This window comes from Cynocephalus volans, chromosome 1 (genome assembly GCF_027409185.1).
Source record: "Cynocephalus volans isolate mCynVol1 chromosome 1, mCynVol1.pri, whole genome shotgun sequence".
Lineage (NCBI taxonomy): Eukaryota > Metazoa > Chordata > Mammalia > Dermoptera > Cynocephalidae > Cynocephalus > Cynocephalus volans.
In genome coordinates, this window is record NC_084460.1 from 187,879,909 (window position 1) to 187,892,493 (window position 12,585).

The 12,585-nt window shown below is 43.2% G+C and overlaps 1 protein-coding gene across 1 annotated transcript in view; it reads left to right on the forward strand.

The window, feature by feature from the left end:
• FAM3B (FAM3 metabolism regulating signaling molecule B) overlaps positions 1 to 12,361 on the forward strand; it is a 35,047-nt gene extending 22,686 nt beyond the window's left edge. Inside the window, exons 7-11 of the mRNA XM_063083241.1 lie at positions 1,321 to 1,379; positions 2,339 to 2,389; positions 3,626 to 3,713; positions 4,894 to 5,026; positions 12,272 to 12,361. Coding sequence (XP_062939311.1) covers positions 1,321 to 1,379; positions 2,339 to 2,389; positions 3,626 to 3,713; positions 4,894 to 5,026; positions 12,272 to 12,361 — 421 coding nt within the window. The remainder of the gene's footprint in view (positions 1 to 1,320; positions 1,380 to 2,338; positions 2,390 to 3,625; positions 3,714 to 4,893; positions 5,027 to 12,271) is intronic.
• The last annotated feature ends 224 nt before the right edge of the window (positions 12,362 to 12,585 follow it).

The window sequence follows — 12,585 nt, forward strand, 5'->3', positions numbered from 1 at the left end:
ATTTATTTCTGGTTTGCTCTTGTTTTGGGTATTGAACCCTTTTTGATCCCAACCCAAATAGGATGTGGGGTACTTAACATGACTCTCACCTTGGCTGCCAACTTTTGTCCCCTGCCCTCACATGGTTGTCAAAAGTGCTGTTCACCTCCATAGGCACCTTTTCTGGAATCTACAAATGCTCCTGAGATGAAAGTAGTTTTAAATGCTGGACTCACCAGCTTGAAATTTAGTCTTCTTCCAGATCTTGACCTGGGAAATTCTTTACTACCTTATTAGGTCTCTAATATATTCAAGCAGATCTTTAAAAAAAAAAATTATCCCATGTTTTCTGTTTTTCTGTATGAGAGAATAGGTTCAGATTACCCAATTTTTCTTTATCAGAAATGGAAGTTTCTTTTTGCTTCTTTTCACTTTCTTATGGAGTATTCTCTAAAATTGTCAAAAAGCACTAAGCCTTCTAGCTCATAGGGAAGTTCAGGTAAACATGTCAAGAGCAGAATGTTAAAGTGCCATATTCATCATTCCAAACCATGAAAAAAGAAGGAAAGCTTCCAAACTCTTTTCATAAAGCTGACATATCATTGACTCTAAAGCTTGACAAAGGGTACATGCACACATACCTGCACACACCCACACAATTCCTATGAACTTAAGTGATAATTATCACCTCCAGAAGAGCCATGTAGTCTTCCTGGTTTTAGGGCACAATCCCCTTGAGTTTGGTATTTCATATTCTCCAGCTTAGAAGTAAAATTTAAGTGATATAATATAAGGCATTTATTTAAAGAGATAAACTGGATTACATGTTGTGGTTGGGAGAAAGGATTGCCAAGAGTTGAGGAAAGCCTCTGTCAGAACTCTGAGGGGGAGGAGGATGTGTAGAAGTTGAGGATACCAGACTTGGGTTGGATCCACCTCTTATTGATCCACCTCTTACTACCTTGTATTTATAAAATGGAAAAATAAATGCTCCTGAGCTGGTTGAGGATTCAGTGAAAGAATGTTTACAAAGAGCCTGAGCTAAACAAATATTAGTTTTTCCTCTCCCTGGCCATTTGTTAAAATTATAAGATTAATTGCAGTTTCCAGGTGCCCTGAGGGACTAAGTCTATAGCAATGTGGGGATGGATGTGTGTGTTGCAAGTGTGGAGGTGACTTTCTACAAAGTTGCACGAAGGCTGTGCCTATCTGTGAGGAAACAGTTAAGTGACAGTGGACGAGACAGAGATTCTGCCGAGAGATCTTACAGAGCAGGGAGGGCTGCTTGTTTCTTAGTAAGGAAGGAAGAAGATCTTTGACTAATGCTCAGTTACATTTCAGGCTCATAGGAGAAAAGACTGGAAATGTTGCAAGAGGAATAAACATCGCCATTGTCAACTGTAAGTTATTAAATGTTTTCTTTAACACTTCTCTAAAAGCCCTTTGATTGGATTTTCAAAGATACTTCTGGTTTTCTAGATTTTTGCACATGATCTAGTCTAGGTTTATGTTTTCATGCATTTTAAAATTATACATTTAATTATTTTTACAAGTTTCATTTTATAGATTATTTGTGGTTCCAACAAAAACTGAAAACCAAACATAAATCAACTTTACCAAAAAACAGAAGGACAGGCAGAAGGCAGAGTTAAAGCCAGATAAGCTGGCCAAGGGGGCACAGACCTGTGGTCCTGGATTGAGCCTCATGTCTGCTCTGTGATTCCTGGGGTCTGACCAGAGGGTGACACCACCAGCCAGTTCCACCTCTGTGTGATAAAGGGCCCCTAGAGCCTTAGGAGAAAGAAAACGTAGCCTTCTCTCAGGTCTGGAGAAAACATTCTGTCACAGTTGCCATCAGGGTCCCTGACAAGAAGATCCATAGCAGATCTGGGGACAGGACACATATGGTGTCCCTATGAATGAGCAGAGAGCATAGTCCAGTGACAGGAGATCTGTAGGGGCCAGAGACAAAACACTCCCAGTCTGGTAATCCCAGGGAAAACCTGAAGTGTGAGGTAGAAAGGGCTGAGGCGGGGGCCCTGGGGTGTCTGTGAGTAAAGGGGGTGGGCCTGGGCTGAGGCAGGGGCTCTGATGTGTCTGTGGGAAGAGGGGTTGGAGGAGGAGGAGCCTTAGATGAAATCTCACAAAGCGGACAGGAGGGAAGATCTAGGCTGTCCTTTTGCCCCTGTACTGGGGACACTCCAGGAAAGCAGCCCCGTCTTCAGGCTGTGTCACAACATGAGTCATGTTTTCTGTGGAGACAGAGAAGAAAGACGTCATTTCAATCTGGACTCTGATGCCACAAACGCGCCCTGGGTTTTATGAACTTTTTTTAAAAAACAACTTCTTTTCTTTTCAGATGTAACTGGGAAGGTAATAGCTACACAATATTTTGATATGTATAAAGGCGGTAAGAAAACTCTTCTTTTATTAAAATTAAAATGAATTTTAAACATAAAGTTAATATTAAAAAGAACACAGAAATGTCAACCATTCTTATTCTATCTACTAAAAAAAAACTTCAGCAGGTCATGTTAGTTTTCTAGAATGGTCTTACATATTTTCTCTTAGGCTCTGAGTTCATATAATGAAGTTTGAGGGCATCATCTAGAAGTATCTTTTTTCTGCTTGTTCTTTTCCTCGGTGTTTCTTATTTGTGCCTTCATGAGATAAGGAGAAAGAGGAAAAGTCTCTTTTCCAATGAAATATAAAATAATGTAGTGAGCATTCAGCCGTGGATATCATCAGCTAAAGCCGTCCTCAGGACTGCTGGCGAGTGCCTGGGGCTGCTGGGCCTGGGCAGAGGTGCTCCTGGGAGCGCGGGCGCCCTTCTCCTGCAGTGCACTCTCCATTCCAGGCACTGAGTATTGGCCGCAGTGAATGGTCAGGATATACCAGCCCCTCTTATTTTTATTTAACACTGAGAGTTATTGGAAACTAGTCTCTATAAAGATAATGGGAAGAGTAATAGAAAATGCCTACATCCACCTGATGTGAACTATGCCTGTTTACTCTGCAGTTAACTGTAAACAGTAAGCCACAGTGGTAAAGCCACTGGGGTTTGAGATTAGCCTGCATTTTCTTCCTGTAGATAGGTCTCTTAGCAAAGACTCACCATGTCTGGCTGGTCTGTGCTCCTCATGTTTAAGTTCTGTGGTGTCTCTGTTCTGCACATGTCAGTGTGGTCACAGGGCTGCTCTGCCCTGCGCTGGTCACGCTTCGTCAGTGACTACAGGGAACGTGCCATCTGTGCTGCAGAAGCTGCTGCTGGTTGCAAGTCTGGTGAATCGGAGACTCTTCATGATCTAATTTCTGAGGAGGTTCTTTCCACCAGGAGCTCCACTTACCTTGCTTATTAGCCAAAGAAAGCTCCTTATCGTGACCCCTTTTCACTGTAACCTGAACACCTATTGCACATTCTCTGCTCAACTCTTTTCCTTCTGTGCTGCTCACTTCGGGCAGTCGCCCATGGAACCCCAATAATCATTTTTGAGCAAAGGGCTAGGGCACCATCTGTGTGGTTGAGGGATGAGCTGGAGGGTCCAGGGACTCAGAGTGGACACAGAAGCGGTGGCAAGTTCAGCGTCCAGGGCAGGAGCCACAGTTAGCAGAGAAGATCCTAAAGCTGACTGCGTTGACTCCACAGATAACTCTGGACCAATGACAAAGTTTATTCAGAGTGCTCCTCCGAAATCCCTGCTCTTCATGGTGACCCACGATGATGGAAGCAGCAGGTGAGTGGGTATAGATTTGTCACCGAGGTGAGCGAGAGAAGCCAGCTGGGGTGGAGAGTGCCAGCATCCCTCAGTAACATCCTCCAGGGAAGAACAAAAAGTCCAAGGAGCAGTATGCTTCTTTAAGGAGAAAGGATGAAGATCATGACAAAACAGACTGCTTTTCTGAGGGGGAAAAAAAAATCACTAACCAGTGGGGCACCTATCTGCTAGAATCAAAGAAGTACTTCCAGGGAGGAAGACAAAGCCACAGCTGATCATAATTAGCATAGAAAAACTAGCTAAACCCAGGGTGGGACTTACAGAAATACGACGGGAAATTGAGGTAATTTCTCTGTATGAGGAGCAAAAGAAGAATCAGGAAACACACACAGGTGCGGTACTTTACCAGGGGAAGTTGTATTAGCTCAGTGCTTCTCAAAGGGTGATCCACCCAGTGAACACCTGTCTTTACTGCTGAATTTCTAAGAACCTTCAAGGTGCTTGTGTGCATTGTGAATTTCCAGGGTGGGGCTGTTGACCATAGCACTGCCCAAATTTGTCTGACATCAGGTTCTTTTTTGCATGGAGCATTTTACCAGTTCTAAGTTCCTTGGAACACACTGAAAAACAGATTTGACCCATTTAGGAAAATGTAAACTTTTTTTGTTTTCCTTTCTGCTCTCCTTCCTTTGCTTACTCTAAATTGTACCATTTTACAATGGTAGTATTGTTTAAAAACCTTTTTTCTTTTTTGATGCTTACTTTCCAGAACATGAAAAGGGACATTTTTGACATTTGCTGTCATCTTTCAGCAACTTCTGTCCACCTCATTTTGCGATCAGTAAACAAAAGGGGCAGCCAGGACCGAAAATGAGGTTGGCTGAGTGAAACGATGTGATTGAACCCCCAAACGCAAGGGCTTTCCAGAATTGAGATTTAAAATTCTGTGCCCAAAATTGAGGTCTAAAGGGGTCTAGATGTTGTTATATGGTTCACTAGAAATTTAATGTTCTCAACCGGCACGTGCACCCTTTTAGCTGCTACCATGTGCTGTAGGGATAGCTGCTACCATGTGCTGTAGGAGGACAGTCGGTGGTTTAGAAACCTCCGTCCAAGGACAGCACTGTGACACCTTGAGCAGGGCTTCCCTCCCCCCATTCTCCGCATGAGCTCTCACCAGCTTCACCTCTGCCCCCAGACTGCACGCTGATGCCAAGGACGCCATAGCAGCGCTTGGGAGTAGAGAAATCAGGAACATGAAGTTCCGGTCGAGCTGGGTGTTTCTTGCAGCAAAAGGCTTTGAACTTCCTTCAGGAATTCAGAGAGAAAAGGTGAGTGGTTTTTAGATGTCCCTTCCCACACAGGGCTAGTATCTTAAGTGCTGTGATTTGAAAGGTCGCCGGTTGGTCATAGTTCCCTGTCCCCGAACATAAGATGTTTAGATTGTGACTACAGTTTACAACTTCTCAAAATCTCTTTGAAAGCAGAAAATTCGGAACGGTCTGTTGGTGGCAATGTTGTGTCACACGACAGCTGGCGTGGCCTGTCCCACGCCTCTCCTTCCCGGGCAGGAGGCGCCTTCCACACCCTGCTCTGGAGAAGCGGCGGTGCCCACCTCTCCAGCAGACTGAGGGTGAGCTGAGCTGGTGCCTGGAGCTCTGGGAACAGGGCAGGCACCGATGAACTCTCTAAACACAGCTGCTGTTGCTGCGGAAACTTGTCACATGTCTGATTGCAAAGCCCTCCCATTACAGCCTTTATTTATCAAAGGGAAGAGAAAGAAAGAATGGGGCTCTAAGCTATGAATTACAACCGCCTGTGAAATCCCAGCTCAGGGGAGGAGGGACAGACAGGATGTCATGGGAACCTAAGCTGACACCTCTGGCAAGGGTCACACCGCCCCTTTTCAGAGAGTTCTGCTCCCCTGACTCGGTGCTGAAATGAGCTGGTGCAGAGGAGGAGGAACTTGGGCTGCGTTGCCAAGCAGGGAGGTCCCTGCCATGCCTTCCGAGCACAAGGGCCTCCTTTCCACTTCAGTGGGAGCTCTGAGAAGGCACAGACGTGTGTCTCCAGGGTGAGCCCAGGCTGCCTTGGGTCCCACGCTGGGACATTTGGTCCCCACCCCCCAGCACTAGCTGGTGTGGAGATGACAAGCAACAGCAGCTGGGCACTTTCCCGTTGGTGTGGCCCCCCTAGGTGGAGGAGAAGGAAGCTGAATAAAATGCACCTTTGGTGCGGATGACACAACCAGATGACTTGTGACTGCTCCCAAGAGATCCTAGCCCTTCCGTGGTACCCTTTGTTCTTGTACTCCAGAGGCTTGGAAACCATGGCTGCCTTCACCACATGATGGCATATGCTCTCTCCTGTGACTGCCATGTTCCCTGACAGCTGGGAAGTCAGCCCTGCAGAACACATAGGCAATGTGTTGCCTCATCACTGGCGATCGTGTCTGCACACCTCCATGTACAGCTGAGAACTTGCAGGTTTTCCCCAACAAGTGAGATGCTCCCCAAGCTCTGCTTGGTGGCTGTCTGGGCCCCCCACCTCCTGGACCCACAAGGGGGTGAAGTGAGCCAGGCATGTGACTGGGAGACAGGGGCACAGAGTCCAGTGTCAGGTTTGCCAGGGGATATGTGTGGCCTTGAACGAGCCACCTCTCCTCTCTGGGCTGCAGTTTTCATGCCAGGTAGTTCTCCCAGGCCCAGTGGCTGTGTGGTGACATGTGCCCCTTCACCTGGCTTTCCTCATGCTGACCTGGGGGAGTGAACATGGGAGCCCCTTCTCCTGCATCCCTTGGATGGCCCTACCACAGTGTGGCATCTGTGGACCTCCTGGCTTTATCAGCATTTAGCAGTGTGGTCTTGGGCAAGTTACTTAACCCTCTCTGCCTCAGAATCAATCAGGATTACGGGAGGGGAACACCTGGGGACCAGCAGCAAGCTGAGTGTGGATCCTGGAACCCAGAGCAGCTGGGCCTTCTGAATCTTCCACTGCTCCTTCCCCATCTGCCCACCCCAAATGCAGATCCCTCTGCACAGCTTCAGCAAATACTGTCATTACCAACCTGGGTCTCCTTAAAAAACGCTGATATCCAGGCCATGTGCAGGCTCAATGAAACTGAATCTCAGAGGGTGAGCCTGGCCTGGTGATTCTGATACACAGGGAAGGTTCAGCCCATTGCACTGATTTTCATGAGCAAATGGAGGCCCTGGTTCCACGTGCACGTCCACACTTCCCCCTAACATCTTCTAACTCGTCTGCTCTTTCCCCAGCTGCCTTATCCCATTCCCTCCCTCACCCTCCTTCCCTCCTCCATAGTCTCCCTCAGCATCTCTAGGTGCCTGGTCCTGCCCCCACACCAGCTGCCCCAGGCTACTGAACCGAAGGGAGAGGCAGTAAGCCGGAGCCTTGCCGCACACACTAGCACCAGTTGCTGGTGCTGTTACCAGCACTGTTACTCCCATCCAATTTATGATTGTGTCCAGACTGTATCAGAAAAGCTGAGAAGTGAGTCTCTCCTCCTTTAACTAGAATGTTAACATCTCAACCAACAGGTTCTCTATTTATATTGAGCTAAGACATATAGAGCAAAACCTTGTTTGAGCTGAAAAAGGAGTGGCATGATCCTTGCTTTCTGATTTTCTTCACAAGAATCAAAGTTGCTGGAAGAATCAAGGAAAAGACGGGTCACAAAGCACTTCACTGAGTCTAGACAATGGATGTGTTTTGAAACGGTGGCTCTAGGTGGGTCTCGGGAAATGTCCATCCTGCCTACATGTGTCAGTTGAGCATCACTGTCCAAGTTAGCACAGAAGCACAAAGGCTGGACCTGGACGCAGCAAGCACTTCATGCAAGAGTGATTAGAGCTGCCGTGGTACGGGGCCACTAAAGGGTGTTTACTCAAATGTTGGAGAGGCCTGAACTGGTAGCCAGAGTCTCAGGACTGAGAGCTGCAGTCAAGAGTCGTTGAAGGGATCATTCATCCTCCTCATTTTCAATGTTCATTCCTGTTTGCCGTTGACGTCCCTGAGCATGGTGTGCCTGTGTTGGGAGGACCTCCTGAGTCCTTGGTGGTCCCCAGCCACCTCGTCACACCCGTTCCACCTACTATGCCAGGAGTTAGCTTCCTAGGCATGGCTTATGGGTCATTCCCATGCTCAGAGTTTTTAATGACCCACCATTGTTGGGGTCTGAATTGGATTTTAAAATATAAGAAACTTTAAAGATGATTTTGTCCAATCCCCTGGTTTTATAAGAGGAGAAGAATCTGAGACCCACACAACTGAGAAATACATGAGGATAGAAGTGTTTGAAGTGTGGGTAACCTGGGTTTAGATCTAGCTCAGTCATCCTGGCCATGTGACCTGAAGACCAGTACTGCATATGCCCATGCGTCTTTTCTTTACCCTAAGCTGTGTGTGGTCACATCTGCCCTAGTCGGCATGTGTGTGACAGGCACCCACACAGCAGGAGTTGTCGTCATTGTTGTCATCCTGGTGATCCAGCCCAGCTAAGACCCTCACAGTCTTACTTTTGTGCTGTGGATGCAGTGCTCCAGCAAAACCACCTCAGTCTTTGCTGGTCTCCACACACTACAGAGCTTGTCCATGCTCCATCCACAGTGTGCTTTTCCAAAGTCTCCTTAACCACCCAGCTCCAGGCAGTTCCTTTTGTGAAGCCTCTCCGCCCCCCTCCCCTGCATGTACCCGCCAGCAGCTCTGCACACCTCCCTTGGTGGGCCTGGGTGCTTTGCTTTACATTAGTGTTACTTGTCTTTTCATGCCAGAATTGTAATCTCTTGAAGGCAGGGACCACCTTTTCTCCAATATTGTGATCCCCAAAGTCTCAACAATGAATAAATTAATCAGAAACATGGATCTAAGAAGGAATGTATAACCAAGTAAGATTTATCCCAGGAATACAAAGTTGGTTTAACATTCAAAAATCAATCAATGTAATGTACAGCACTAGTGGAATAAGAAACAAAAGCTACATGACAGTCTTAACAGACACAGAAAAAAATTTTGACAAAACTCAACACCCTTTTGTGATAAAAGCATTCAACAAGCTAAGAATCAAAGGCAACTTTCTTAACCTGTTAAACAGTATCTACAAAAACCCACAGCTAACATCATACTTAATGGTGAAAACAGAAGGGTTTCCTGTAAGATCAGGAATGAGGCAAGGGTGTTTATCCTTACTACTTTTTTCAACATTGCGGTAGAGCCAGGGCAATTAGGCAAAAAAAAAAAAAAAAAAAAAAATGTGAAAGTTATTTACATTAGAAAGGAGGAAGTAAATCTATCTTTATGTGCAAATGACATAATTGTTTGTATAGAAAATCCAGGAATCCACTAAAAAACTGTTTGAACTAAAAAACAAATTTGGTGATGTTGCAAAATACAAGATCAATGTACAAAATGAATTGTACTTCTCTTTACTCGCATGAACAATCTGAAAATGAAAGACAGGAAACAATTTCATGTTTAATAGCATCAAAAAGAAAAAAATACCTAGGAATAAATTTAACCTAGTGTTACACTTCCCTCTGTGTAACCTAGATGAAAAAAAGAAGGATTCATTCAAAACACCATGAATGAGGCCTGGAGGGACTGCAGCCCATCAGGGGAGCAGCAGCCCTGATTCAAAATCAGCCTTTCTTTTTATTGACAAGACAAGGAAGTTTCACAAGAAGAATCAGTTGATTCAACCATCAAAGAAGGACATAAAAGCAGGCAGTGTTACGGAAGTAAATTATGGTTAAGTATAGCTTTAAACAACTGAAATAGTAACAGCAGTAAAATTAACAATTGACATTCCAGAATGCAATTTGTAAAAAGCTAAGTCAATCCACCAAACAGATTGTCCTTAGCAAACATTTTCTTTTCCACATACTTTCCTATAGTGATTTCCTTAGCATATTCAAACAGCATTCAAGCAGTTTCCTTAGCATATCTTAAGAACAATCAGTAGGTTAGTCAATAGTCCTTCCAGTGGGAATCAAACCAGCAACCTAAAATAGTCAAAGTACACAATCCCATCCCTAAACAGTGATTAGAATTGATTAGATGGCTTTTGCCAAACTTATCTGTGGACTATTGTCCCCTACTCGAGGGCTATAGCCCCATGCATGCATTTCCCTAAAAATCTAATTCTAAGATCAAAGGAGAATCAAGATTTCTAACCCCTCAACAACCTAGGAGATGCAAGACTTATACACTGAAAATAGTAAAACATTGTTGAAAGAAATTAAAAGGACCTAAAAAAAGGGGAAGATATTCAATGTTCATGGATCAGAAGATTTAATAATGTCAATACTCTTTAAATCAATCTACAGATTTAATGAATTCCTATTAGAATACCAGCTGACTTTTAAAAATAGAAATTAACAAGTTCAACCTAAAATTCATGTGGAAATTCAAGGGACTCAGATAGGAAAAACAGTCTTGGAAAAGAAGAACAGAGTTGCAGGACTCACATATCTCAATTTCAAAACTTACTACAAAGTTACAGTAATTAAGACAGTGTGGTACTGCCATAAGAATAGACATATAGATTAATGAAATAGAATTGAGAGTCCAGAAAAATGTGAGGGTCCTCACATTTTTTGGTCAATTTATTTTTGACAAGACTGCCAAGACCATTTAACGGTGAGTGAATAGTCTCTTCAACAAAGGTGTTGGGTAAAATGGATTTCCACATGGAAAAGAATGGATTTGGGCCGCTACTTCACACCATATAGAAAAATTAGCTCAAAATGGATCAAATACCTAAATGTAAGAGCCAGAAATATTAAACTCTTGGAGGAAAACATGGACGTAAATCTTCGTGACCTTGAATTAAGCAGCGGTTTCTTAGATATGACACCACTAACAACAACAGAAAAATAAATTACACTGCATCAAAATTAAAAACCTTCATGCTTCAAAGGACATCATAAAGAAAGAGAAAAGATAACCCACAGAATGGGAGAAAATATTTTCCAATAAAGGATTTTTATACAGAATATATAAAGAACTCTTACAATTCAATGAAAAATAAACTTTTAAGTGGGCGAAGGATCTGAGTAGATGTTTCTTTAAAGAAGATATACAGATGGCCAATAAAGCACATGAAAAGATGCCCAGCATCACCAGTTGTCAGGAAAATGCAAATCAAAACTACAGTGAGATACCACCTTCTGCTCATTGGGATGGCTTTTAAAAGACAGATACAAAGTGTTGAGAATTTGAAGAAATTGGAACCCTCACTCACTGCTGGAGGAAATGTGAAATGTTACAGCTGCTTTGGGAAGCATTCTGGCTGTTTCTCAAAAAGTTAAACATACAGTTACCATGTGACCCAGCAATTCCACTTGTAGGTATATACCCAAGAGAATGAAAATAAACGAGGGTACTTTAAAAAATGCATGGAAAGATTCATACTATTTTTTAATTCTATTTTTACATGAACTTTTTGTAGTATCCTCCTATGTTCATACTAAAACTTGTGCACAAATGTGCATAGCAGCATTATTCCTAATACCCAAAAAGCAGAATCAACCCAAGTGTCTGATTCATGGATAAAAAAATACATAAATAAAATATGGTATAGCCAGGCAATGGAATACTATTCAGCCACATAAAGAAATGAAATTCTGACACATGCTACAACATGGATGAAACTTGAAAACATTGTGCTAAGTGAAGAAAAAAACACACACACACAAAAGCTTACATATTGTGTGATTCCATTTACACGAACTTTTCAGAATAAGCAAATCCATAGAGACAGAAGGTAGTTAGTGGCTGCTTAGGGTGTGGGGGATGGAGAGTGATTGGTAATGAGTTTCTTGTTCAGGGGATGAAAATGTTTTGAAATTGACTGTGATGATAGTTGTACATCTCTGTACTAAAAACCATTGAATTATATACTTTAAATGTATGAATTTTATAGTGTGTGAATTATAGCTCAATATAGCTGTTATGTAAAACAGGGATATATACCTAGAATTCCAAAGTTAGAATGCACATTATTTTATTTAAGCATTGGGCTGAGGTGCTGCATTATCTGTGAAAGAGTTGAGGATGTAGGGGGACTAAAGCTCACTCCGGTATGAACACACATTTGCTGAGCAAGGAACTCTACAAGTACTCTGAAAATACAAGTGTAGTCCTACTCCCAGAGCTGTAAACTAAACATTAGAGCTATGTTGTCCAATATGCTGGCTACTAGCCAAATTTGCATTTACATTTAAATTTATTAAAATTTAATTTAATTTAAAATTCAGTACATCTGTTGCACTGGCCACATTTCATGTACTCAGTGGCCAAATGGGGCTAGAGGCTGTTCTACTGGGCACCACAGGTTATAGAATATTTCCATCGTTGCAGACAGTTCTAGAGCTGCATTAACACTTGGTTCAAACATTAAGAAACAAGTCGAGAGAAGATCAAACACCCAGCTTAAGTTGGAGCAAATCCCATTCTAGGAGGTGACTCTGTTTACATGACTTTTTTCACAGCTGACATAGATTAAATATTTGTTGATTAGCTTACTGAATAAATAAAGCTCTTCTCTTTCCTTCACACAGATCAACCACTCTGATAATACGAAGAACAGGTATTCTGGCTGGCCTGCAGAAATACAGATAGAAGGCTGCATACCAAAAGAATCAAGCTGACATTGTATGGTGCTTAATAAATGTGTTTTGTATAGACGAACGCAGCTGGAATGGCCCGAGAACCTTATCCTTTTAAATCCAACAGTCGATATTTGATGAGTAGTTGGGGTTTGTTGTAAACCAACAAACTTTTGCTGGTTGTGTAAGACATGGGCACACAGTACTTTTGTACCTGGATTTATATAGTGAAGATGTGCATGAGCAGAAAAACCTAAGTGAATGGG